This window comes from Bos taurus, chromosome 27, assembly GCF_002263795.3.
Source record: "Bos taurus isolate L1 Dominette 01449 registration number 42190680 breed Hereford chromosome 27, ARS-UCD2.0, whole genome shotgun sequence".
Lineage (NCBI taxonomy): Eukaryota > Metazoa > Chordata > Mammalia > Artiodactyla > Bovidae > Bos > Bos taurus.
The window spans coordinates 2,189,905-2,216,901 of NC_037354.1; the positions used below are offsets into that span (position 1 = coordinate 2,189,905).

The window sequence follows — 26,997 nt, forward strand, 5'->3', positions numbered from 1 at the left end:
TGGAAATACAAAAAACCTCGAATAGCCAAAGCAATCTTGAGAAAGAAGAATGGAACTGGAGGAATCAACCTGCCTGACTTCAGGCTCTACTGCAAAGCCACAGTCATCAAGACAGTATGGTACTGGCACACAGACAGAAATATAGATCAATGGAACAAAATAGAAAGCCCAGAGATAAATCCAGGCACCTATGGACACCTTATCTTTGACAAAGGAGGCAAGAATATACAATGGATTAAAGACAATCTCTTCAACAAGTGGTGCTGGGAAAACTGGTCAACCACTTGTAACAGAATGAAACTAGAACACTTTCTAACACCATATACAAAAATAAACTCAAAATGGATTAAAGATCTAAACGTAAGACCAGAAACTATAAAACCCCTAGAGGAGAACATAGGCAAAACACTCTCTGACATACATCACAGCAGGATCCTCTATGACCCACCTCCCAGAATATTGGAAATAAAAGCAAAAATAAACAAATGGGACCTAATTAAACTTAAAAGCTTCTGCACAACAAAGGAAACTGTAAGCAAGGTGAAAAGGCAGCCTTCAGAATGGGAGAAAATAATATCAAATGAAGCAACTGACAAACAACTAATCTCAAAAATACACAAGCAACTCCTATGGCTCAACTCCAGAAAAATAAACAACACAATGAAAAAATGGGCCAAAGAACTAAACAGACATTTCTCCAAAGAAGACAAACAGATGGCTAACCAACACATGAAAAGATGCTCAACATCACTCATTATCAGAGAAATGCAAATCAAAACCACTATGAGGTACCATTTCATGCCAGTCAGAATGGCTGCGATCCAAAAGTCTACAAGCAATAAATGCTGGAGAGGGTGTGGAGAAAAGGGAACCCTCTTACACTGTTGGTGGGAATGCAAACTAGTACAGCCACTATGGAGAACAGTGTGGAGATTCCTTAAAAAACTGGAAATAGAACTGCCTTATGACCCAGCAATCCCACTGCTGGGCCTACACACCGAGGAAACCAGAATTGAAAGAGACACATGTACCCCAATGTTCATCGCAGCACTGTTTATAATAGCCAGGACATGGAAGCAACCTAGATGTCCATCAGCAGATGAATGGATAAGAAAGCAGTGGTACATATACACAATGGAGTATTACTCAGCCATTAAAAAGCATACATTTGAATCAGTTCTAATGAGGTGGATGAAACTGGAGCCTATTATACAGAGTGAAGCCAGAAAGAAAAACACCAATACAGTATACTAATGCATATATATGGAATTTAGAAAGATGGTAACAATAACCCTGTATACGAGACAGCAAAAGAGACACTGATGTATAGAACAGTCTTTTGGACTCTTTGGGAGAGGGAGAGTGTGGGATGATTTGGGAGAATGGCATTGAAACACGTATAATACCATATATGAAACAAGTCGCCAGTCCAGGTTCGATGCACGACACTGGATACTTGGGGCTGGTGCACTGGGATGACCCAGAGGGATGGTATGGGGAGGGAGGAGGGAGGAAGGAGGAGGGTTCAGGATGGGGAACACATGTATACCTGTGGCGGATTCATTTTGATATATGGCAAAACCAATACAATATTGTAAAGTTAAAAGATAAAATAAAATTTTTAAAAAACTGAAAAAAAAAGTAGAAGACTCTAAGAAATTGTTTATATGTAACTAAAATCAAAATAGTTTATTAAAATATGGTAGTGACAATAATTGATATTCTTTGGAAGAAACAAAACACTGGGGACAGTGACTGCAGGAATTGGTCACTGGAAATGCTGGTGAGGATGCCCACAAGGAGATGTGGGAGGTGTGTTGGGAATAAAAAAATCAAATAAGAGGTCTGATCCACTGAGTTATTATGAAACATTCATGGAAGAATTAAGATGATTTCTTTTCCAAACAGGACCAATGTGATTGTTGATGGTGGAGATAGGAAAGATGTGGAAGAACTTAGAGGAAGCAGAAGGAGAGAAAAGGGAGGGCAAGCTGATTCAAGGTGAGCAGGCTTCCTAGTCAGGGGTGGGAGGTTCCCGGGGCTCCGGCAGGAGAAACCCTGCTGGGACATGCATTCATTCAAAGAGAAGAAGCTGCAGACTACGGGGATGTGTCCTAGGGGCGTGCTCGGCTGGAATGGGTTAGTAACCACTTTGGAGACGGGCGCCGCCAGTCCGTGTCCGCGCAGTGGACGACTGCCCGCGCCAGCCCACCTGTGCAGTGGGGCAGGGCTCCGCTCCAGTGACTGTCCTCCTGGCAGGCTCTGCTGCTGTCGCCCACGAGACTGCGGCTCCCTCGGCAGGAGTAGTGGACCACGGCCCCATACGTGAACAGGTCTCCTGTGAGTATGGCGTTGGCAGGGACGCCAGGGTGTCCACATGATATCACTTAAGAAGAAGAGAAAATAATCAGTAAGTACATTGTTCCTGTTAAGTTGCTCTGTGTTGGTCACTGTACTTCAGAGACTCATATGATCACCGCCTATTAACGAAAACACATCCCTGGTACCCTGTGGATGAGAAGCATCAACTTCCAGACGACCCTCCCTCACACATTACTGAAGACCAGGAAAGGCTCCGTCAGTGAAGCTTTTTGTTTGTTTGTTTTTTTATTAAGGTAGCTTTGCTGAAGGTAGAAATTGACATTGAGATTTTGAAAAAGATAGTCATCTACCTAAATTTTTCCATCTGCCCTTAGCCGTATACTAAGTAAGCAGTGTTCATACAAAATGGTAGAGACTACCAGAGATCTGTCAAAGCTATCACCATTATTTCTTCAGTTAGTATGCTTTGCATGGGACAAAACTCAGTCAAATCTGCTCCCTCTTCCAGATCACATGTCTAGAGAGACCATTCTAACAAATTTTTCTTGTTAGTATTTGTCTTAAGTACATTTAAATTGGGGTCTAGTTGCTTTATAATATTATGTTAGTTTTTGCTGTGCAACAAAGTGAATCAGATATATATATATATATTAAATTTTTTACTTTAATAAAAATAAAATGCTTAAGTTAAAAAGTAATAATAAATTACTGATTAATTTTTAACCCAAGTATTCCATTCATTTCTTTATACCAAATGAGGCCCATCATCTGATCATAATTACTACTCAAAAAGGAAAAATCTAGAATACCACAGGATGGTAAAGACTTCTATCTCTCTTTTTGTAAAGTCCAAAATTTTTAGGGTTAACCACTAAAAAAAATTATACATGATCAAAAAGCTAACTGTGAGACAGTCAATTCCTAGGCAGGTTGATAAGAGGTTTGGGGTTCCCAAGGAGGAGAGAGGGGTCTGGGTCTCTGAAGGGGAGAGAGGGGTTTGGAATTCTCAAGGACGACGAAAGGACAAACGTCTTTATTTTTCTCTCTACATTTCTTAGTCACATAAAACGTTTTTTCTTAAAGCCAGGAATTGATGATTACACAAGAAAAAACTCAGTTTAAACTCTATCAGTTCAATTCAGCTCAGTCACTCAGTCAGGTCCGACTCTTTGTGACCTGATGGAGTGCAGCATGCCAGGCTTCCCTGTCCATCACCAACTCATCCATTGAGTAGGTGATGCCATCCAACCATCTCATCCTCTGTCATCCCCTTCTCCTCCCACCTTCAATCCTTCCCAGCATCAGGGTCTTTTCCAGTGAGTCAGTTCTTCTTATCAGGTGGCCAAAGTATTAGAGTTTCAGCTTCAACATCAGTCCTTCCAATGAATATAAGGATAGACTGGTTGGATCTTCTTGCAGTCCACGGAACTCTCAAGAGTCTTCTCTAACACCACAGTTCAAAAGCATCACTTCTTCAGTGCTCAGCTTTCTTTATGGTCCAACTCTCACATCCATACATGACTACTGGAAAAACCATACCCTTGACTAGACAGACCTTTGTTGGCATTAAAATCTCTTCTTTTTAATATGCTATCTAGATTGGTCATAGCTTTTCTTCCAAGGAGCAAGTGTCTTTTAATTTCATGGCTGCAGTCACCATCTGCAGTGATTCTGGAGCCCAAGAAAATAGTCTGTCACTGTTTCCATTGTTTCCCCATCTATTTGCCATGAAGTGATTGGACTGAATGCCATGATCTTGGGTTTTTGAATGTTGAGTTTTAAGCCAGCTTTTTCACTCTCCTCTTTCACCTTCAAGAGGCTCTTTAGTTCCTCTTTGCTTTCTGCCATAAGGGTGGTGTCATCTGCATATCTGAGGTTATTGATATTTCTCTCGGCAATCTTGATTCCAGCTTGTGCTTCTTCTAGCCCAGCGTTTCTCATGATGTGCTCTGCATATAAGTTAAATAAGCATGGTAACAATATATGCCTTGATGTACTCCTTTTCCTATTTGGAACCAGTCTGTTGTTCCATGTCCAGTTTTAACTGTTGCTTCCTGACCTGCATATAGGTTTCTCAAGAGGCAGCTCAGGTGGTCTGGTATTCCCATCACTTTCAGAACTTTCCACAGTTTATTGTGATCCAGTCAAAGGCTTTGGCATAGTCAATAAAGCAGAAATAGATGTTTTTCTGGAACTCTCTTGCTTTTTCGATGATCCAGCAGATGTTGACAGTTTGATTTCTGGTTCCTCTGCCTTTTCTAAAACCAGCTTGAACATCAGGAAGTTCATAGTTTATGTATTGTTGAAACCTGGCTTGGAGAATTTTGAGTATTACTTTGCTAGCGTGTGAGATGAGTGCAGTTGTGTGGTAGTTTGAACACTCTTTGGCATTGCCTTTCTTTGGGACTGGAATGAAAACTGATGTTGATCTTGAAAGTACAGAGAGAGAAATTATCTTAAAAGATAGATTTCTCACTCAGTCAGCTCTAGCTATCCACTGTAGGCTACAAAAACAAGCACCTGGACCAAATCAGTCTTTAGAAAAACTTGCAGCTGGCTCAGACAGTGTATTATGGTAGAAAATATGAGGAAGAAAATAGGAAGAAAAAAGAACCAGGCCAAAGACTGAAGCCCTAACAATGGCTGTTAGACCTGATTTGAAACAGTCTTAGGAAAAATGCCCAGAGGGACCCAGGTGAAAAGGGACGGACTTGCTATTACTGTGGGAAGGAGGGGGCATCTCAAGCGGGATTGCCTTCAGGCATCTAAGCCACCCCCAGCTCTGTGTCTGGTCTGCAAAGGACCACATTGGAGGAGAGACTGCCCTCCAAGGTATAGGCCCCAGAGGTCGGACTCTCAAGACAATGGGGACTGAAGGTGCCTGGGGGTGTCCAAGCAAGCCCCCTTCCTAATTACACCTGAAGAACCCCGGGTATTAGTAACTGTGGGGGCCAATCAGTCAATTTTCCTTTGGACCCTGGGGTAACTTTCTCTGTGCTCATGGAAGCCCCTGGCCTGCTTTCCTCCTGATCCACTACTGTAATGCGGCTGTCAGGACGAGCCAAACGCTATTATGTCAGTCATCCTTTAAGCTGCAGCTGGACTCTGTGCTAGTTTCTAATTGTGCTGGGAGTCTCCCTCACCCGTTTTGGGGAAGGATATACAGAACAAGGTCCAGGCCTCTGTTTTCATAAATATGGAACCCATTCTTTTTAACTGAACAAAATGTAAATCCTAAAGTGTGGGCTGATGGAAAAACTGTGGGTCTAGCACAATGCTGTTCCTGTAGTTTTCAAGCTCAAAGACCCTCACCTATTTCCATATCAAAAGCAGTATCCACTAAAGCTTGAGTTTAAGGAAGGGTTAAAACCCATCCTCGAAAATTTAAAGGAACAGGGGCTATTAATTCTCTGTAATAGTCCATACAACACTGCTATTTTGGATGTAAAAATGTCAACTGATAAATAGAGACTAATTTAAGATATATAAATAATAAGTGCCTGATCTTTATACCTTATTGTCTGAAGTTCCTGGACGAGCCAAATATATTTCAGTCACTGATTTGAAGGTTGCTTTCTCGAGTTAAACCTCTATTAAATCATCTTCTACCTATGACATTAAGACAATTGAGAGGATTCTTGGGCATGACAGGCTATTGCTGCATTTGGATTCTGGGTTATGGGGAACTTGCTGGGCCTTTATATAAACTTTTAACTGAAACTCAGCAGGCCCAAACCAACAAGCTGGTTTGGTCCCCCAGAGACTCAAAAGGCTTTTAAGGCTCTTCAAACTTCTCTCTTGCAGGCTCCTACCTTGAGCTTGCCCACAGGATCAGAGTTTACTTTGTTTGTTACTGAAAAAAGGCTATGGCCACATTGCTTAAGGGTAATTGCTACTTTTGTTTTGCTAATGACTAAAGCTCATAAGTTTACTAATGGACAAAATCTTATTATACTGACTTCTCATGATGTATGTGGGATCTTAAACTCTAAAGTTCAGAGCAAGAATGGCTCCATCTTTAAACCTGCTGTAACTCAAGGGGTGTCAAAAGCTTTAGGAATAGAATATCACTTACACTGTTCCTGGAGACCCCAATTTTCAGAAAAGGTTAAAAAGGCTAATGACATTATTGAGGAATCTGCATAAGGTAACTCAGGAAACACAAGACTGTTGGTTTAAAGTTATACCCATAGCTTTAAAGAGGGCTTGAGCTGCCCCTAAGAAGAAGGGAGTGTCTCTGTGACAGATCTTTTTTGTGCACAGATATTGTCATAGATCTGGAAGCCTTAGAATTAACTATGTGACTCAGCTTTTAGCTTTTCAACAGAGTTTAAAAAGAGGTTAATTCCTGCCCCAGTCTTTGAGTCAAACAAGCCACTGTTTGAGCCAGGAACTGAGATGGGCCTGAGAATATATGTGGGCTTGCTTCTGCTGAATCCAAAAGTCCTGAGTCTGCTGTTTGACCCTCAAGACAATGTCTTTTTTTCCTGGGCTCATTTCTATGCTGCATTCCATAATTGGTCTAACTACTGGGTCTGTGGAACACTCTCCTGCTCATCAATTGAAGGCTTAACAAGGTGTGTTTCTCCTCATCAAGGAAAGGACTTTCCTCAACTCTGCAATGACATCCAACAATCCTAAGATGGACTGATGTAACTATGGACATAATGTGACTTTTAAATTTGATTATGTTTTAACTTGGTTTAATGACTATTTTGCCTTACATCTAGACCTGTATAATGGGGTTTGTTTCTAACTGTCTGAGTTTTTAAGTTACAAATGATTGTCTAGGCTCCTACAAGTACCATGACCTCCTTCAACTATTACTTGGGGCCCTGGGATCTGAGACCCTCAATATGAGGGTTAGGAGAATATGTTGCCTCAACAATTTAGGGACGACACCTCTCAAAACCAGGAAGTAGTTATGAAACGAAAACAATGCCCCTTTCCCTTGGCAACATAACTCTCCTAAAAGAAAAGGGAGGAATGAGAGGCAGGTTAATAAGAAGTCCCGGGTTCCTCAGGAGGAGAGAGGGGTCTGGAGTTCTCAAGGAGGAGGAAAGGACAAACATCTCTCATTGTTTTTTTTTTTTCCCCTCTACATTCCGTAGTCTTAATCATATAAAAGAAAAAAATTTTTTTTTCTTTAAGCCTCGAACTGATGGTTATACAACAAACAACTCAGTTTTAACTCTATACTATGGATTATATAACAATAATGTATCCTGCTTGAGGACACATTCTCCTTCTTGAAAACTTTCTGACTAATCTCGTTATCTTAAAATGTAAATTGTGGGAGTGCATCTAGTAAGATCTTTACAAACTTGAAACATTCTTTTGATTTATTGTAATAACCAATTTAAAAAGTATATAACTCCCTTTCCTAAGACTAGCAAGTGGGGCACTCTCTGTCCCCCTTCTGATGTCTATGTCAGAGGCATTCTCTGTCCCTTTTCATACTTTAATAAAACTCTGCTATACAAAATATCTTGAGTGATCAAGCATAGTCCCTGGTTCTGAAGCTAAATCTTCTTCAGAGATCACGAATTCAACATCGTTCACTGTAAGCTATTAATTGGACTGAGGGTGCCAGAAATGATCCAAAGGGACCTGATTTTACATCCAAGAGAGATTGCATTTGGTCATCGGCAACCGCAGAGCGACACCAACCAGAGAGGCAGGTTTCAGAAAGGCCCCAGTGCCCCGAGTCACATTCGCCCTCCCCTGACACTCTCTCATCCTGACATCCACTCGTCGGAGAACAGGAGTTTATCTGGAGTCCTAAAAAGAAGCTAACTAGAGCAGAATCAGTGACATGGTTGGTGAATGATCAGTTCCAGGTGAAATAAAAGAGAAAATAAAAATCAGTGACCCATACAACATCACAAATAGAGAGGGTGGCCAGCTGCTCCAGAGCCTGTGGTAAAGATGCTCTCCTTGGAGAGCATGTGTTCCCAAATTCCCATAACTCCAGCGGTTAATGACAACAGCAGTGGGAACTCACCAATTTGGAAAACGAGATCAGTGAAAAGCTGGTTCCTGGAGGTCTGGGGCACAGGGGCATTATCACAACCACTAATGGAAGTCTGGGGGAGGCTGCGGAAGAGGCTAGGCAAATCTTTGGGGAGAAAATAAAACTGATTTCTCTGAAAAGTTCCCATGTGTGAAGGCATGGAAAACCAGAACACACGAAATTTGATGAGAACTGTACCACATTCATAGTTTATTTATTTATTTATTTTTGGTCAAATAAACTTGTACATTTGTTTTTGAAAGTCATCGCTCTCTTTCTCCATAAGAATTAACTGTATTGTTACACTTAGAATTTGACACAGGTTTCCAGGCAGATTCAAAGGGCTTTGAGGGACCCTGACTTGAAGGAAAAAAGTCACCAGCACCAGTCCACTCTGAAAATGTACTGAAAATGCTGTAATCAAGAGGACTAAAATGGACTACCACCTTTTTTCAGTATTTTAATTTATAATGTAATTGTCATTTCCCGTTTTCTGTATGCATGAAAAATGAATACTAAAAATATATTGATTTTAAGAATGGTTTTGTTTCTGATTTTTAAAAGACCAAGGAGAGTGACTCCCTTTCCTTCATTTTCAGACTTTGTTTTAAAAAGACACAAGATGATTCTCTTTGAACTCAAGGACAATATGCTATTTCAAAGGAAAGAAAGTAAAAAGGTAGCTACTGGGGTGAAAAAGAAAATGTCCTTGCTTATCTGCATACTGTGAATAACGTTTTCTGGGAAGTTAGAGCTATGACCTGTAATTCTGTCTGCCCAGAGGAGCACCCCGCTCTTCCTCTTGGTTAAACCTAAGGGTCAGGAGGAAGTGCCAACCAGGGTGCCGTCTTCTTTATCAGGCTCACACTGGACTGTCCCAGAAGTGCTGATGAGACAAATGAGGCCCCCAGAGTGCTCCACTCTTCTGGCCACAGATACTGGGTCCATAGATGGAGACTCCATACTATAGCCTTTTGCAGTATCTCTGAACCTGGGTCCCCAGGGAGGCAGTGTGTTGCAAGAGGCACAGTCTGGAGGCTGCTGGCACCCGGGTGAACCAGAGGATCTGCCCACCTGCCAGGCTGAAGCAGGAAATGAGCACTGATGAGCAGACACAGGGAAAACAAGGTCCAGGCGGAGCTGACCGAGTCCCTTGCCTTCTTAAATATATCATAAAAACTAATATGATTTGTGATGGGGTCAGGAGGAGAGAATAAAAAATCAATACCATTTTCAATAGTATTAAAAAAAAAAAACTACATATGTTGTGTTGGCAGTGTTCTCTGAAGGCCAGACTACCCCACTCACCCAGACACTTGGGCAGAGAGCGATCCCACAGGCCATTCGCCATGCAGGTGAGGGCAGAGGATCCCAGCAGGTAGAAGCCCCTCTTGCACTGATATACAACCGTCACTCCATACTCAAAACCCTCGGGGAGGTTCTGGTGCTCATGACGAACGGCGTTTTCCACCAAGCCTGGGTCAGAGCAGTTCACCACTGTGGAGGGAAGCACACCACACATAGTTTACATGCAGCTCTACGGTTACAGTCTTGGAGTGGGGGGACTGCAACCCACTCCAGTGTTCTCAGCTGGGGAATCCCAGGGCGACAGAGGAGCCCAGTGGGCTGCAGTCTAGGGGGTCACAAAGAGTCAGACACGGCTAACTAAACAACAACAACAATATTTACAAACGAAACAGACTGCAGAGAAGGTGAACTCCTCCTCGTGGTTTTGGGAAGTTTGTAAGATGACAGCCTCACAGCCAAGGCTTAGTGTGAAATCCTGCAGCCTTGACGATCTCCACTTCCTGCTCTGGGTCACCAGGCTTCAAAAAAATATTGAGCAACATAGTGGCTTCTACAGCAATTTAAACATGAGACTGATAGCTTTTAACTGCTTCCTAATAATATGCTTCTTCAATATAAAGTCTAAAATTAGTTTTCCTGGTTATATTTTTACATTATGAAAATTTTAAAGTAGAAATGGCTGAAGTTAAAGTCTTTGTATGTGAGTGTGAGGGTTTAGGGCAGCCTGGGACTCACAAACTAATTCCACCCCCTACCCCCATCACATGCACTAATGCTTCAGTATGTGCCTGCAGTGATTTCTGTTAAATGTCTGTGCTAAGTCGCCCCAGTCGTGTATAACTCTTTGTGACCCCATGGACTTTAGCCTGCCAGGCTCCTCCATCCAGGGATTTCCCAGGCAAGAATATTGGACTGGGTTGCCATGCCTTTCCCGCAGGAGATCTTCCCAACCCAGGGACTGAACCCACATCTCTTATGTCTCCTCCATTGGCAGCCAGGTTCTTTACCACTAGCACCACCTGACAACGTAAAATAATGTAGCCCCTGGTTTGAGGTTTTCCCCTGTAGAAACCACAGGGACAGGGGACATGTTCTTTGAGCTTGAGCGCCTGCTGGTGTCGGGGAGGGGACCAGCCACCACAGGTGCAGAGGAGAGAAGGGGCCGGGACTGTCTGCACTCTGACTGCCCAGGGCTGAACAGGCAGCTGCAGGAGCCACGCTCTTGCCCACATTTCAGACCTGTGGCAACTGCTACATTCTTTTAGTTGGAGACACAGTGTCTAGCAGAGGGTAACACATCAGAGCAAAACCAGCAGCAGACTCACTGTAGGCATCTCCCCACATCCCAGCATCACACCCCTCAACACGCTAAGCACAGAGACCTGGCCTTGATGTTCAGGTATTAAAACCTGACACAGAACAGGAAGTCCTCAGCTGGAGAGAAAGGGAAACATTGTACCACACACACAGCCCACGTGGATTCCTGGAGGACATTTGTGTTTCAGTTCAGTTCAGTTGCTCAGTCGTGTCCCACTCTTTGTGACCCCATGAATCTCAGCGCACCAGGCCTCCCTGTCTATCACCAACTCTCAGAGTTCACTCAAACTCACGTCCATCGCATCTGTGATGCCATCCAGCCATCTCATCCTCTGTCGTCCCCTTTTCCTCCTGCCCCCAAACCATCCCAGCATAAGAGTCTTTTCCAATGAGTCAACTCTTCACATGAGGTGGCCAAAGTACTGGAGTTTCAGCTTTAGCATCATTCCTTCCAAAGAAAACCCAGGACCGATCTCCTTTAGAATGGACTGGTTGGATCTCCTTGCAGTCCAAGGGACTCTCAAGAGTCTTCTCCAATACCACAGTTCAAAAGCATCAATTCTTTGGCACTCAGCTTTCTTCACAGTCCAACTCTCACATCCATACATGACCACTGGAAAAACCATAGCCTTGACTAGATGGACCTTTGTTGGCAAAGTAATGTCTCTGCTTTTAAATATGCTATCTAGGTTGGTCATAACTTTCCTTCCAAGGAGTAAGCGTCTTTTAATGTCATGGCTGCAATCACCATCTGCAGTGGTTTTAGAGCCTCCCAAAATAAAGTCTGACACTGTTTCCACTGTTTCCCCATCTATTTCCCATGAAGTGATGGGACCAGATGCCATGATCTTAGTTTTCTGAATGTTGAGCTTTAAGCCAACTTTTTCACTCTCCTCTTTCACTTTCAGCAAGAGGTTTTTTAGTTCCTCTTCACTTTCACTGGGGGTTAAAACATTCATGTAATGGATCAGCAACATGTCTGAGGTCACAAAGGTGGCTATACCAGAGCTAGGTAAGGATCAGAGCTCCAAACTACCTGAGGACTCCTGAACCTCCTGCAGTGGACATAGAGCTTTGTGAGAAAAGGGAGGAAGGACGGGAAGGGAGGAGGGAGAGAGGAGGGAGGAAAGAACGGTTTCCTTATCTTCTTAATTCTTTCATTCTATCTTACAATTTGTATTTACATTTCTTTTTCTATGTTTACTCCTGTTTCTTGCTTATTTCTTATTTTCTTTTATGGCTCATTAAAAATCTGATCACAAACAGGAAATACAAGAAAATGATGCTTCATAATGGAAACTATAGCCAAATTAAATTCTTTGGCAGTGGGAAAAAAATGGGTAAGGATTAGTTCACTCATTAAAAAAAAAAAGCATTCATAGTTGATTAGAGTTTTGAGTAATATTTGTTTTTAAGTTTTCCAATAGAAGGGATTATGCAAAGTTGAGAGGACAATTGAAGGTGAGATGACTCTGCAGTGTTCAGTGTACTGCACAGAATAAATGCTTTCAGCTTGTTTACTAACTGCATGAATCAAAATTTAAATATAAGATTACTGGTCACAGGGGAAAAAAAAAACAACTTATTATGCTGCTGCTGTTGCTGAGTCGCTTCAGTCGTGTCCGACTCTGTGCGACCCGATAGACGGCAGCCCACTAGGCTCCCCTGTCCCTGGGATTCTCCAGGCAAGAACACCGGAGTGGGTTGCCATTTCCTTCTCCAATGCATGAAAGTGAAAAGTGAAAGTGAAGTCGCTCAGTGGTGTCCGACTCTTCGAGACCCCATGGACTGCAGCCCACCAGGCTCCTCCATCCGTGGGATTTTCCAGGCAAGAGTACTGGAGTGGGGTGCCATCGCCTTCTCCCATTGTGAGGATTTTTCAAATATATGAAGGTTACCTTTCATTTTTTATCAATAACTGATAAGAATAAAGAAACTGATTTTAGGTGTAATGAGACATTCAGGTTGGATAAAGAAGAAACATTCTAATTGATTGCTATTGATTCTAGTTGAATTTCAGAGACAGGTGGGGGTGGGGGTGGGGAGACTGAGAACCTTCTATGCATGAAGCACTGTGATAAGTGTGTCACATGTGCTGGTTTACTTAGAACGCACAGAAACCCAGACTTTCTTTGCCCGGTTGTAGAAGAAAACTGATGTTCTCCAGTGAAGTTGAGGATTAACTAACTTTAAGACCCTGGATTTGTAACAGGAGGCAAAGTGGCAGGGCACAACTTTTGAGAGGATGCCACAGCCCAAGAACACAACATAAACCAATCAGAATCAAATGGGACCAAGATGACAGACAAGACTAGACCTTAATCCTCCATCAACAAGTCAAAGACACATCCAGAAGTGCCATGACAGTTCCATGGAGCTGTTAAAAGACCAAGGAGTAGGCAGTGGCCCAAATCCTGGAAATCTCCACCCCTTCTGAAAAACAGCTGGAATAATCCTCCCACTCGTTAGCATATGAAATTACCAAGCCTATAAAAACTAACCACACCAAATTTTGTGGCCGCATTCACCCTCTGCCAGGGCCCACCCTCGTCTGTGGAGTGTGATTCTCTCTGTATCTGAATAAATTAACTTCTTACCTATCACTTTGTCTCTCACTGAATTCTTTCCAGGATGAGACATCAAGAACCTGAGCTTCATTAGGTCCTGAAACCAGGTACTGTGGGTTTTGGCTGGATTTGAGTCCCAGCCACGTAGGTTCAGGTCCAAAACTGGGTTTTGACTGGGTTTGAGTCCCAGCCATGTGGGTTAAGAGTCCCAATCTGAAGTAAACAGTTCCAGATTCAGTTATGCAAGTTTAATAAGCTTTTGTTTTGTTTGCTTGTTTCCCTTTTCATTCCTCTCTAAGCAGAACAGAGCCTTCACTCACCCCAGAGTTTCTTAATTTTCTTTACTCTTATGTATGTAACAGCAAAGGACATATATTCTCTGCATTAAAATGACCAATCCTACAAAACTGTAGGAAAAAAAATAAAACCTCCTAATGTTTGCCTGTAACACAAACATTTTTACATGAGGAAATAAAACACTGTGACTTATCCTAAGACTGTCAGACTTGGGTCTACCTCATTTCTTGTCCTTGAACTTGACACGTATTTTGGAATTTAAGAGACAAAGACTCAGAGAATGCTCTTCTTTAGAAACAGGGCCTTGAAACAGCAGACATAAACCTGACTCTTAGAGTAGATACGACAACGTCTATTTTCATTCTGTGTTAAAGTCTGCAGCCATATAACTTATTTACTCCAGAAAGATATCACTATTAGTAGAAAAGGGTGGCTTTTTAATTTATTTATTTTCCTGGTCCTGTTTGTAAAGGTAGCGTTGGGGGTTGAGTCATTTCCTGTATGTTGTTGTTGTTTGGTCACTCAGTCGTTTCCAACTCTTTGTGATCCCATGGACTGCAGCATGCCAGGCTCCTCTATCCTTCACTGTTTTCTGGAGTTTGCTCAAACCCATGTCCATTGAGTCAGTGATGCCATCCAACCATCTTATCCTCTGTCATCCCCATCTCCTCCTGCCTTCAATCTTCCCCAGTTCCTGAATGACGGTGATCTGATGTATCACAAATGCATCAGGCATGGTCTGAGCTTTTTTATGGGTAGGGCTGAGTCTGAGGATAAAATGTGACTCCAGGTGGAGAGACTGAAAATCTGCATCTACACCAGCCTCACTTGAGCACAGATTTACCTGGAGTTTCATTCCAAAGTTCTGGTGGGGTTTCTCTTTCCCATCGTTAACCAAATACTATAGGGCTGGCTTCTCAGGGGACTCAGATGGTAAAGAACCCACCTGCCAGTACAGGAGACACAGGTTCAATCCCTGGGTTGGAAAGATCCTGTAGAGAAGGAAATGGAAACCTACTCCAGTATTCTTATCTGGGAAATCCCATGGACAGAGGAGCCTGGCAGACGGCAGTCCATGGGTGGAAATGAGTCAGACACGACTCAGGAGCTGAGCATGCATGCTCAGGATTCCACAGCTCATTGACCCCCCCTCGCCAGATTAGACATGGGGGAACTGTATTCAACATTTGGAGGGGGGAAGAAACGAAGCACACCAGCATGCTTACACAAGATACAACACCTTAGACCTTCTGGAGAATTATTAAAGGAATCACACAGAGAAGAATCAGGCCATAGTGCAGGGCATATGGTGAATCTCTGGAAAATTGTGTTAATAGGGGAGTTATTTCTGTTAATTTAAACTTTTAAAATTTCTTGTCATTTTTTTTTCTGACACTTTACTATCCTTATGAGCCTGACCTCTTTGAAACCATGCTTTTCCTCATTGAATAATTTTCATGTAAATTCTGTGAATTGGACAGTACCCCATACTTCATAAATGAAGCAACACAAAGCAACAGAGAATAACAGAAAATGTGCGCAGGAGGCATCTGGCTTGCTGGGGGGTTTCTAATCCCCTCGAAGCTGGGATGACAATACTTGTCAGTCATCTCCCCTTTTATCAGAGGTTTTGGAGGTGCCAGCTTTTAAAATTAAGTACTCATTTTAAAGGTCTGCTCTTCCAAAGGCAGGGTCAAGAGAATAAGAAGACAAGCCACAGGATAAGAGACAATATTAGAAAGGACACAGCTAATAAAGGATGGCTACCCAAAACTGAAAAAGAACTCTTAAAACTCAACAGTGGAAAACAACTCAACTGAAAAATGAGCCACAGGCCGTAACTGACCCCGCAGCAGAGAAGACTTACAGACGGCAAATAAGCACCTGGAAAGATGTTGCAGGTCATATGTCATCAGGGAGATGCAAATTAAACAACAACGAGATTCAACTGCACACCTATCAGCACAGCCACCACTCGGAACGCGGACACTGCAGATGCTGACCTGATGGGGAGTTGGAATTCTCATCGCTGCCGGTGGGGATCAGACTGTGCAGCTAGTTATGAAGACATTTTGGAGGTTTCTTACCAAATTAAACATAACTCTTACCATACAACCGAGAAATCCTGTTCCTTAATATTTACCCAAGGGAGTTAAAAACTTCTGTCCACACAGAAGCCTACATGGGAATGATTACAGCAGGTTTATCTACAGTTGCCAAAACTTAGAAGCAACGAAGATGTCCCTCAGGAGGTAAATCTACAGATAGACTGTGATCCTTCCAGACATAGGATTTTACTCATTCTTAAAAACGTACCATCAAGCCAATAAAAAGCATAGAGGAAACTTAAATGCATACACTACATGAAAATTCAGATCTGAAATAGTTACATATTGTGGTTCCAACTTGACATTCTAGAAAAGGCAAAACTATAGAGATGGTGAAAAGATCAGGGGTTGCCAGGTGCTGAGGGGAAGGAGGGCTGAGGAGGCTAAACAAGGGCTGTGAAAATACTGGGCAGGTACAGCAATCACAGCTACCTGTCCTCATGTGTGCGTGCTAAGTTGCTTCAGTCATGGCCCACCCTTTGTGACCCCATGGACAGTAGCTCACGAGGCTCCTCTGTCCATGGAGTTCTCTAGGCAAGGATACTGGAGTGGGTTCCATGCTCTCCTCCAGGGGATCTTGCCAACCCAGGGATCGAACCCAAGTCTCTAATGTCTCCTGCATGGGCAGGCGGGTTCTTTACCACCACTGCCACCTGGGAAGCCACACGCATCATACCCCTGTCCAAAGCCATGGGTCCTATGTTAAAACCAAAACCCTGGGTTTCCCTTGTGGTCCAGCGGTTAAGATTCTGCCTTGCAATGCAGGGGACACGTTCAATCCCTGGCCTGGGACAGTTCCACAAGCCAAGGGGCGACTAAGCCTTTGAGCTTGCCCTCAGGCCCTAGAGCCCATGCTCTGCGATAAGAGAAGCCACCACAAAACAATCCTGAGCAGCACAGCTAGCGAGCCTCCATTGCTCACTACAACTAGAGAAAAGCCCAAGCAGCAGCTAAGACTCAGCACAGCCAAAGTGTTCCACGTAGGTCCATCACTATTAATAAATGCACCATCTTGCAGGGATGTTGATAATTAGGGGTGTGCACTGTGGGGGCAAGGGGTACTGGGAAACCTCTGCACCGTCTTCTAAATCTTGCTCTGAACCTAAAACTGATCTAAAAAAAAATCTATTTAAAAAAATAAGTTCTTTCCAATTTTCCAAGAAAAGGCAGGAAGAAAAGACAAGTCAAAATGAACACTGAAGTCATTAAAAAGAACCCTGACCTCCTTCACACTGAGCCATGGACTGCTAAAGGACCAGCACCTATTGTAAAACACCGAGTGAAAGTCTAAGTTGCTCAGTCGTGTTGATTCTTTGCAACTCCGTGGACTATACAGTCCATGGAATTCTCCAGGGATGGGTGGGTGGCCTTTCCCTTCTCCAGGGGATATTCCAAACCCAGGAATTGAACCCAGGTCTTTTGCATTGCAGGTGGATTCTTTATCAGCTGAGCCACAAGGGAAGCCCCAAACACCAAGAACTATTGTTAAATGACAGGCATTTGATTTCTTCTCCATTGCTTCAGCATAAGTTGGGTGAAAATGATGGAGAAGGATATGGCAACCCACTCCAGTATTCTTGCCTGGGAAAACCTGTGGACAGAGGAGGCTGGCGGGTACAGTCCACGGCGTTTGCACAGGAGTATAGACATGACTTAGCAACTAAGCTACGACAAAGGAAAATGAGGTACAGAAAAGATATTTTGATAATTAAAAGCCTGCTCTTTGAATTTACTCCATCTTTCCTGTGTCCAGTGGGCAATCTCAGTAGCTGGGGGCCTTTCTCCCTAATTAACCAGCCCTAATCTCTAGATTATTACCTGCTTAAAGGTATGAAATATTTCAGCCAGCTCTGTATTGATAGTGTATCGCATAGCACTCAGAACACAGTTGGTGCTTAGTAAATGTTAGGTTGAGGAGAAGGGTTCTGAAGGAATGGATCTAGACATCCCTTCAAGCCTAAGACATCAAAGACACAGCTATGCCATAACCCCCTGTGAAGATTAACTGGACCCAAATTTATGCGCCTCCATTTTTAATCATTCTTACACTTGAGCTATCTTTCCCTGTCATAGTGGATAGAGAAAACAGTTTGATTAAAGCTTTTTAACCTTTAGCTAGGTCCCTCTAATCAGAGCTATGGTTTTTCCAGTAGTCATGTATGGATGTGAGAATTGGACATAAAGAAAGCTGAGCACTGAAGAACTGATACTTTTGAACTGTGGTGTTGGAGAAGACTTTTTTTTTTTGGCATTATCCATTTATTTTTTTATTTTTTAAATTTACAATATTGTATTGGTTTTGCCATATATCAAAATGAATCCGCCACAGGTATACCTGTGTTCCCCATCCTGAACCCTCCTCCCTCCTCCCTCCCCATACCATCCCTCTGGGTCGTCCCAGTGCACCAGCCCCAAGCATCCAGTATTGTGCATCAAACCTGGACTGGCGACTCGTTTCATATATGATATTATACATGTTTCAATGCCATTCCCCAAATCATCCCTCCATCTCCCTCTCCCTCTCCCACAGAGTCGACTCTTGAGAGTCCCTTGGACCACAAGGAGATCCGACCAGTCCATCCTAAAGGAAATTAGTCCTGAATATTCCTTGGAAGGACTGATGCTGAAGCTGAAGCTCCAGTACTTTGGCCACCTGATGTGAAGAGCTGACTCATTTGAAAAGACCCTGATGCTGGGAAAGATTTAGGGCAAGAGGAGAAGGAGATGACAGAGGATGAGATGTTTGGATGGCATCACCGACTCAATGGACATGAGTTTGAGTAGGCTCTGGGAATTGGTGATGGACAGGGAGGCCTGGCGTGCTACAGTCCATGGGGTCGCAAAGAATGGGACCTGACTGAGTGACTGAACTGAACTGAATCTTTAGCTTATCTCTGAAGTTGCTGGAACAAGTGGTGGATACCATTGCCCAGTCTCTCCACTGCCATCCAAGTGCCCAGGGCTCCAGGCAGACATGTGGGCACGGTGTTTCCCTGTGAGAGGGGGTGAATGATTCACCATGGCTATCACAGCCATGCCTACACCATGCTTAGGAAGCACTAGGGGCCGCTGGAGTGTCCCATTGAAGGGGAGGGGCCAGACATATGTAGAAGCCAACTAGTTGTGCCAGCTCACACATTCCAGACATCCCCTAACTCCATTCATCCCAATCACTGCCCCTGCCTAATAGGATTTAATGATAACATGTAATCTACAAGGTTAACCTGCCAATGTACAGGCTGGCCAGATGCCCCACATTGTCAGGAGACCAGCATGAGCTTTGGGATGAGAAACCAGGGGCATCTCCATGAGATACTCCACCCTTTCCTTCCCCAGGACTTCCCTGAAGCTCAAATGGTAAAGAATCTGCCTGCAGTGCAGGAGACCCAGGTTCGATCCCTGGGTCAGGAAGATCCTCTGGAGAAGGGAATGGCAATTCAGTCTAGTATTCTTGCCTGGAGAATCCCATGGACAGAGAAGCCTGGTGGGCTACAGTCTGTGGGGACGCAAAGAGTCAGACATGACTGAGTGACTAATACTTCACTTCTCCTCCCCCAATAGGACAAACCTGAAGCCTGCCTTCTGGAGACAGTGAGAACAGGGAATCTGGGGGTCTGCTCTTCATGGCAAGACTTTCTCATGTTGAAAAGGGAGTTTTAGAGGGAAGTGGAATGAGGAGGCATTACTCTGTTTTTGAGCTGCAGTGAAGCACTCTGATATAGATGCTTGCCAACATGGATAGGTAGGTAGCCAAATTTCAAGTGACTGCCTTTTGAAGCACAGCCTGAATTCCCATCCTGCTATTGTTGCTTTTGAATAGAGTTTCCTTGTGTACCCAGTGGGAAGGTGGGTGATTGTCAGAGCACAGGACCTTTGTATGTGTCTGGCTTTAATACTGTTACTACCAAAAACAAACAGAAATAACACTTTACCTTCGTATGGAAGAATGTTCACCTTCAGTATGAGAGATGTTTTAATGGAAGGTAATTGGAGCAAAACCTTAAACAGCATGAACTAAAGACTACAAGATGAATCTGTCAATGTCCAAGTTCTCTAAACTCTTAAAAACTCAAAAACTACAGAGCAGCATTTCCTTGGAAATTTAAGTGTTAATCCAAATCTGTGTGACAATTTTTAAAGAAGCAAATTTCTAAAACTTGAGATCTAAGTGTGAGTGCGAAAGTTGCTCAGCTGTGTTCAACTCTTTGCGACCCCATGGACTATACAGTCTGTGGAATTCTCCAGGCCAGAATACTAAATGAGTAGCCATTCCCTTCTCTAGGGGATCTTCCCAATCCAGAGATCAAACCCAGGTCTCCCACACTGCCGGTGGAATCTTTACCAACTAAGCTATCAGGGAAGCCCTGAGATCTAAAACTTGAGATCTAAAAGCAGTTAGAACTTCTTAAGTACATCCTTAAGTCTAGAATTGTAAGGACCAAGGGCATGGAGTATATGTGGTAGAGATAAATGAGTGCCCAAGTGAGGAGAAGGACAAATGGAAGAAGTCTTTGAAGCACAGAGTCCCAGGCTTCTATGACTGAATATCTGGCCAAAGACCAGAGACCATGGAGATTTGTGTGTCATCCTCAGAAACGTTATTCCACCATGTGGAAAGCGGGTGCAGAAGCCCTCCAACCCTGGTGTGTGGTTGCCCCCGCTGACCGGGGGCTCTCCTACCTCGGCAGGTGGGCAGGGGGCTGCTCCACTGGCCATTGCTCCGACACTGGGCTCGAGACGCACCCTGCAGCAGGTAGCCGGGGTTGCAGGTAAAGTTCACCATGTCGTTCAGGTTGAACTCGCTGCCATTGGTCAGCCCGTGGGCGGGGTTCCCCGGGTGTCCACAGGTGATGGCTGTGGAGGAACACAGGTCCACACGGTGGTCAGAAGATGAACAAGTCATCACCTTCACCTGGAATTCTTCATTCATACATATCATATGTGTTAAACGTGTTAATTAGAGGGTTGACAGGAGATCAGATATGTTACAGATTGTGTTTATATTTGGAAGCAGAAACCAGGAGAAAGAGTCATGGGTTGAACCACAGGTTTTTATTATAACTAATTGTGGAAAATAACCAGCACCTGCTTTTGTTCATAATCATAATTATTTCTTATTTTCTTCATGACGGGATATCAAGTAATTTTGAAATAAAACAATGAAAAACAAGATGAAAAAATGTTCTGTTAATCATGAGTTTTGAATATTTTTCCCCTAGAAAACATTAGCTAATTTTGTGGAACTCTCATTTTGAAACATTAAAGGAATTTAGCTGAAAATTTAAATTACGTATGTATAAGTTATTCCCAAATCAATGTAAACATCATGAAATTAGCAAAAATGTGTGCATGCTCAAATCCTATTTTCTTTGACATCCCCCGTTTATGCAGTCAACTGTCATCCTGTGATGCCCACAATCACAGTAACACAAATCATGAAGATACTCTTGACTGGCCTTTTCAAAAGAAACACATTACAGCTGTAACACTGGTGTTCTTCTCACTTATCTTGTCAACCACTTTCCCTTTCAAGTAAAACTTTCACCCTTGACCTTTGTACATTTACCACAGCACTATCACAGAGAAGATCCGTCACTTTCGTAAACTTACATCAATGTTCCCTTTGTTTAGGAAAATATAGAACATATTAGGAAAAATTGGCTTAAAAGGAAATTTGCGATAGAGGTACACTCTCTTCTAAAAATAGGAGTTGGCATTTGCCTTTGAAGTTAGAAAGTTTGAGGACAATTGTTACGTACAGTTTCACCTTATACGAAAGGAAGGACTGCGTTCAAAGCTGTCTGTGTTCTTGACGAAGCAATGACAGGAACACAACACAACACAGAAGACTGGAGGTGGACTCGGGGGGCACCTGCGAAGTTGACCTGCAGACTCAGGCTCAGCAGCCCTACCCTCCACTAGTCAGAGGGGGTGTCCACCTGGTCGTCCTGTGATGGCGTCTAGGGGAATAAATGCCTGACATCCTCATCTTGGGACCCATCTGAGATGAGCTGTGAGCAAATGCAATGTGGATGGGAAGCTGGCAGAGGGCTGGGAAAACTTGGAATGGGAGGAGGACCAGAGACGGAAGTGGGGGAGTGCCTGTGTTTTCTCTCTCCCGTCAGCTCTCCATCTTCTCCTCTGAGATTAGACATGTCTGTGCTACAACTTAATGACAAAAGGAACACACCCCTAAGGGAAACACCGCCCGAATTAGTTCGCAGAAGGTACTTACGGACACAGACTGGGGTGTGTCCGGACCACTTGTGGTCTTGCAAGCATATCCGGACGGAAGTCCCCACGAGCCGGAAGCCGGGGTTGCACTGATACACCACTGTGTCCCTGTAACTGAAGCCATCGCCACTGATGTGACCATTCACGATGGGGTCTGGGGAGCCACAGTGGCCAGCTGGAAAATGAACAAAACCAACAAATACACGCTGGAGAGTGTGTCTTCTGTAAAAGCACATTTATGGACAAACAACAGGGTCCTACTGTTTAGCACAGGGAGCTACATGCAACAGCCTGGAATACACCAGAATGGAAGAGAACGTGAAACAGAATATGCATCATGTGTAACTGAGTTACTCTGCTGTAGAGAAGAGATTAACACAATGTCAATGGACTATATATCAATAAAAAATTATAGAAGTAATGCATTCATAATTTGTCTTTATTGTCAAGTAACTAACAGCCTTGAATACAAACAGTATTTAAAGGTTTTCCATTTATATAAATATAAATATAATATATATATATATTTTATATGTTTTGCTTTTCAGCTTAATTTTTTTCAACAGTTGTGGGAACATAAGTAATATTTCAAATAGAAAATTGTTAAAGGGTATCCCCTAGTTATGGTTTCTCCATTCATTTCTTCTACTTATTTTTCATTCATATTTTATGGTATTTATCTGGTAAATAAAAGCCAAAAGAAAGGAAGAGACACTTGGAACTAACGTAAGTTCCGTAACCCTATTGAACATGTGTAGCACGGAAAGGTATGGAGGGATTTCCAGGGAGAGATTAGATTCCTGAACTATTTGTGAAATTCTAGAGGAAGGACTCGTGTTATAAAATAAATCCAGTTTCAGGAAACGTCCATTGGAGTCATGTTTTCAGGCCAGCAGTGTCTTTGGGGCTGGGGATTCCATGAGGAGTAAGGCCGTCCTCAGAGGTCTGACACAGAAAGCATCCCAGGGAGTTTCATCTTGAAGAGGTGAGGAGTGGGGAGGAGGCATGCAGCCAAGCCGGGCATCACACACCCCGACAGAGGCAACTGCAGGCCTAAAGGGAGCACACCATTAGCCAGACCAAGGCGTCGAGTCCCTGTACTGAGAACCTGGATTTGATTTATTTTTATAGTCTCAGTTAAAATGAAGATTATGGAGTTATGGGACCAAACTATTCATTTTCCAGAAGCGCACCCATTTTAGCCTTTTAGGTTACAGCCTTACACAGTTCACACTCTATGTTGTGCAACTTCCCCAATTTTGGCTACATTTAGCTATTAGTATTTCAGTGAGCACTGGTGCATGCGTGCTAAGTTGCTCTAGTCATTTGTTTGCAACCCCATGGACTATAGTCCACCAGTCTCCTCTATCCATGGGATTCTCCAGGTAAGAATACTGGAGTGAGTGCCATGCCTTCCTCCAGGGGATCTTCCCAGTCCAGGGATCAAACCCATGTCTCTAGTCTCCTACATTGGCAGGCAGGTTCTTTACCACTAGCACCACCTGGGAGCCCTCTACTGAGCACAATCAGCAGCAAAGAAAGGGCAAGAAACTCTATTAACCGGAAAAAAAGAGAGAGAGAGAATTGAGATGAGGGATGAGGGCAGCCCTGCACGTTTCAAGAGAAGTATCTCCTAAATTAAATAAAGTGATGTGATTATCTGGGAGACCTCACACTGGGATGCCAGGCCTCTGGGTTTTGTGTTTGCTTGTTTCTTTTTCATTAGCATTTGGCTTCAGCTTAAACAAGATCGCTAAACGCTTTTAGGCAATTCTGCAGCCAGTATTATTGCACCTAGGTTAGGAGGCTGGATTTCCTGACAAATGCGTCAGAAATGGTTCCATCAAAGTGTGGGCAGAAAATCTCAGAGTGAAGAGCATGTGGATTATTTTATTTTTACTTCAATCCGACTCATGAATTTAATAATCTGCCACAAATCAGAACCTGAGAGCTCTGGCTAGAAAGGAGCAAGTGATTTAGGTAGAATACTGTAAAACTGTAACTGCACGTGATTTTTAATTCAATGGATGCGTTGACTGACAGAGAGATATATCCTAAAGGAATGGATGGATTTGCTTTTAGTTTAAGTATGAATTACAAATTCTATTATTTCCACATTCTTAGAACTTTACATTTTAATTCTCCATTTTCTCCCTGCTGAGGACAAGCATTACTATGGAGTGGGTAAGTCTCCAATAGCTTAAAATTGTTCTTGAGAGTCAGTAGCAGAATCAGGAATTCCATGCCGGGGTGGCTGTTTTCAGTTCTGGACAAGTGACTCTGTCTCACACCCTAAACCATGGGAAACATCATTCATTGGCCGGCTAAGATGAACTGCACGATGGAATGGGAATTCCATGAAATTCCAGAATGACTGAGATTCTATACATGTGATTGGGTCACAAGGGTCTGAAGGTTTCGCCTCATCTGCAGAATGAGTCCTCTGTGCCTTAAGCTGCAAGATCACTGGTCTTTAAGTTTATGCTACTTCAGATGTAATGACAGTGGTATTGTTTTTATTTACTATATTTTAGTTAGATGTCCCAAACAGAAGACAGAACTCCTTTTAACAATCTTTCTCTAAAACTGAATTAGTAGGAATAAAATCCATGGAACAAATTCTGCTAAAACACAGAGTAGAGGCCAGGTCAACTCTCAGAAGTTGTGTTGGGGAGGCCATGAGTCAAACCCAAGGAGAACAAGGGACCCACAGGGGATTCTCGGTTTCCTCCCAGGTCCAGGGATTCCTGCAAACTCATCAGGAGCGGGAACTGGACATGGTGGATGGCAACCATGCCCTCTGTGGGAGCCCCGCTCATGGTCAGAAGCACAGAGAAGCCACCAGCCAGGGCCTTGATATCAATCAGCTTGGTCTAGCACATGGGCCAGTGGAACTGGATCTTCCTGGGTGTGATGTGTCTATCCCACAATGGGGGGATAGGGCCTCCACAGGCCCTGCCTCTCCAGGCAGCCGTTCTGGAAGGTTACTGTCCAAATTCTACACACAGATGCCATTGTGGTTTTTCAGTCACTAAGTCATGTCCAACTTGTTGCAACCCCATGGACTGCAGTGCACAAGGCTTTCCTGTACTTCACTATCTCTGTGAGCTTGCTCAAACATTGAGTCAGTGATGCCATCCAACCATCTCATCTTCTGTCACCCCCTTCTCCTCCTGCCCTCAGTACTTCCCAGCATCAAGATATTTTCCAATGAGTCAGCTCCTTTACATCGGGTGGCCAAAGTATTGGAGCTGCAGCCTCAGCATCAGTCCTTCCAATGAATACTCAGGGTCGATTTCCTTTAGGATTGACAGATGCCTTAGTATGGGTTGTAGACCGACCATACAGTTGCCTGACAGAACAAAAGCTTTGCCAGCTTGTTTCTAGTGGAGTGACTATTCTGAACTCTGCCCTGGGATGAGTGGAATCCCTCCACCCTTCAGCCCCCACACCTGCTACTGCATCCAGGCATCTGGAAGGGGGCCCCGGGCAGGTGTATTTCAGAGATGGGGTCTCCCCATGGATAGGATTTTGCATTGTCCAGGTGAGCTCTCTGCACTGCACCTTGTCTCTGATGTTGCAATGATCACGGCCTGCAACCTGACAAATCGTATTGCCTTTCAGGGGTGACTTCACTGAGCGGTGGACACAAAGTGTCAGAGGTCAGTTAGCAGCTGTCCCTGAACACACAGTGAATGCACAGACCAAATGCTTCTTTCAAGACAGAGTCAGAGTCTGTGTCTTGAACCTGTGTCAGAGTCTCCTACAATTACCTAGACTCATGCAATTTCAGAAGGAAATTCTGTGATTTGGGAACTGAATCCAGTTCCCCTGGTCCCACGGACACCTGCTCCTCCAGGAGACCCATTGGGCACCCTGGCTCCCAGGTGACAGGGTGTCCTGGTCTGGGCCGACCTGGAGCCTGCATCTCCCATTGTAGAGGTTGGGTGTTCACAGGAACTGAACAAGTGTGCCTCCTGTCACAAGGCCCCTCTCTCACAGTCTCAACACACATACACATTTCCCACACCCCAGAATCCCCTATTGTAAGGTCACCTTCTTTTCTCTGTGCCAGTTTGTATCAGGAAAAATACTAAATATTGGTTTGGGGATTGGAAGTGAATACATCCACACATTTTTACAAAATCTGCAAACCAAATTTTTCAGCCTCTGTATTTGCTTTGTGATTACTGGCACTCGTTGCTGAAAATAAAATAAGAAGCGTCACAACTATGCTGTACCTGCAGGAGACTGAGAAATGCAGTCTGCTTCATTCTGCAGGCTCCACCAGTAACTCCAGCTGAGGGGCTAAAGGCCTATTTGGCAGTGACTTTTAAAGCCAGTTTATAAACTTCCACCCGAGTGTTAATAAATGGTCACGAAATTTCAGATGGATCAGATCCCCTTATATGCAGGAAACAGGCTAATGGCTGAGCAGTAAAAACTGATATATGCATTTAAATCTCTAGATCTGGCATATTCATGAAGGAACACACTTGAGTTCCCACAAATGAGACTTTTTTCCTTCCATGAGCAATTCTGGGGGGTATCCTTGAGTGTCTTTGTGGAAGTCGGAGAAACTATAGTGTTGTAGCAGGTGTCTGAATCTTTGTCAGGATCGGCAGGTGGGGTGTGATGAGTGGGCGACATTCAGGGCCCTTAGTAACACCAACAACCGAGACTGGTCCCTTTGCCACAGAATATGTTTGTATCAAGTCTCTATTTGACACACTCTGAAAGTGAAAGTGTTAGTCACTTAGTTTCGTGTCCGACTCTGCAACTCCATGGACTGCAGCCCACCAAGCTCTGTCTGTGGGATTTCCCAGGCAAG

At 43.6% G+C, this 26,997-nt stretch overlaps 1 protein-coding gene across 2 annotated transcripts in view; it reads right to left on the reverse strand.

Annotated features, from left to right (window-relative positions):
* Nucleotides 1-26,997, reverse strand: part of CSMD1 (CUB and Sushi multiple domains 1) — a 2,064,317-nt gene that overhangs the window by 40,769 nt on the left and 1,996,551 nt on the right. For both annotated transcript variants that reach the window (XM_059882319.1, XM_024986326.2), the window contains exons 53-56: nucleotides 22,168-22,341; nucleotides 20,613-20,786; nucleotides 9,644-9,832; nucleotides 2,213-2,386 (exon numbers count right to left, since the gene is read on the reverse strand). In XM_059882319.1, coding sequence (XP_059738302.1) covers nucleotides 2,213-2,386; nucleotides 9,644-9,832; nucleotides 20,613-20,786; nucleotides 22,168-22,341 — 711 coding nt within the window. The remainder of the gene's footprint in view (nucleotides 1-2,212; nucleotides 2,387-9,643; nucleotides 9,833-20,612; nucleotides 20,787-22,167; nucleotides 22,342-26,997) is intronic.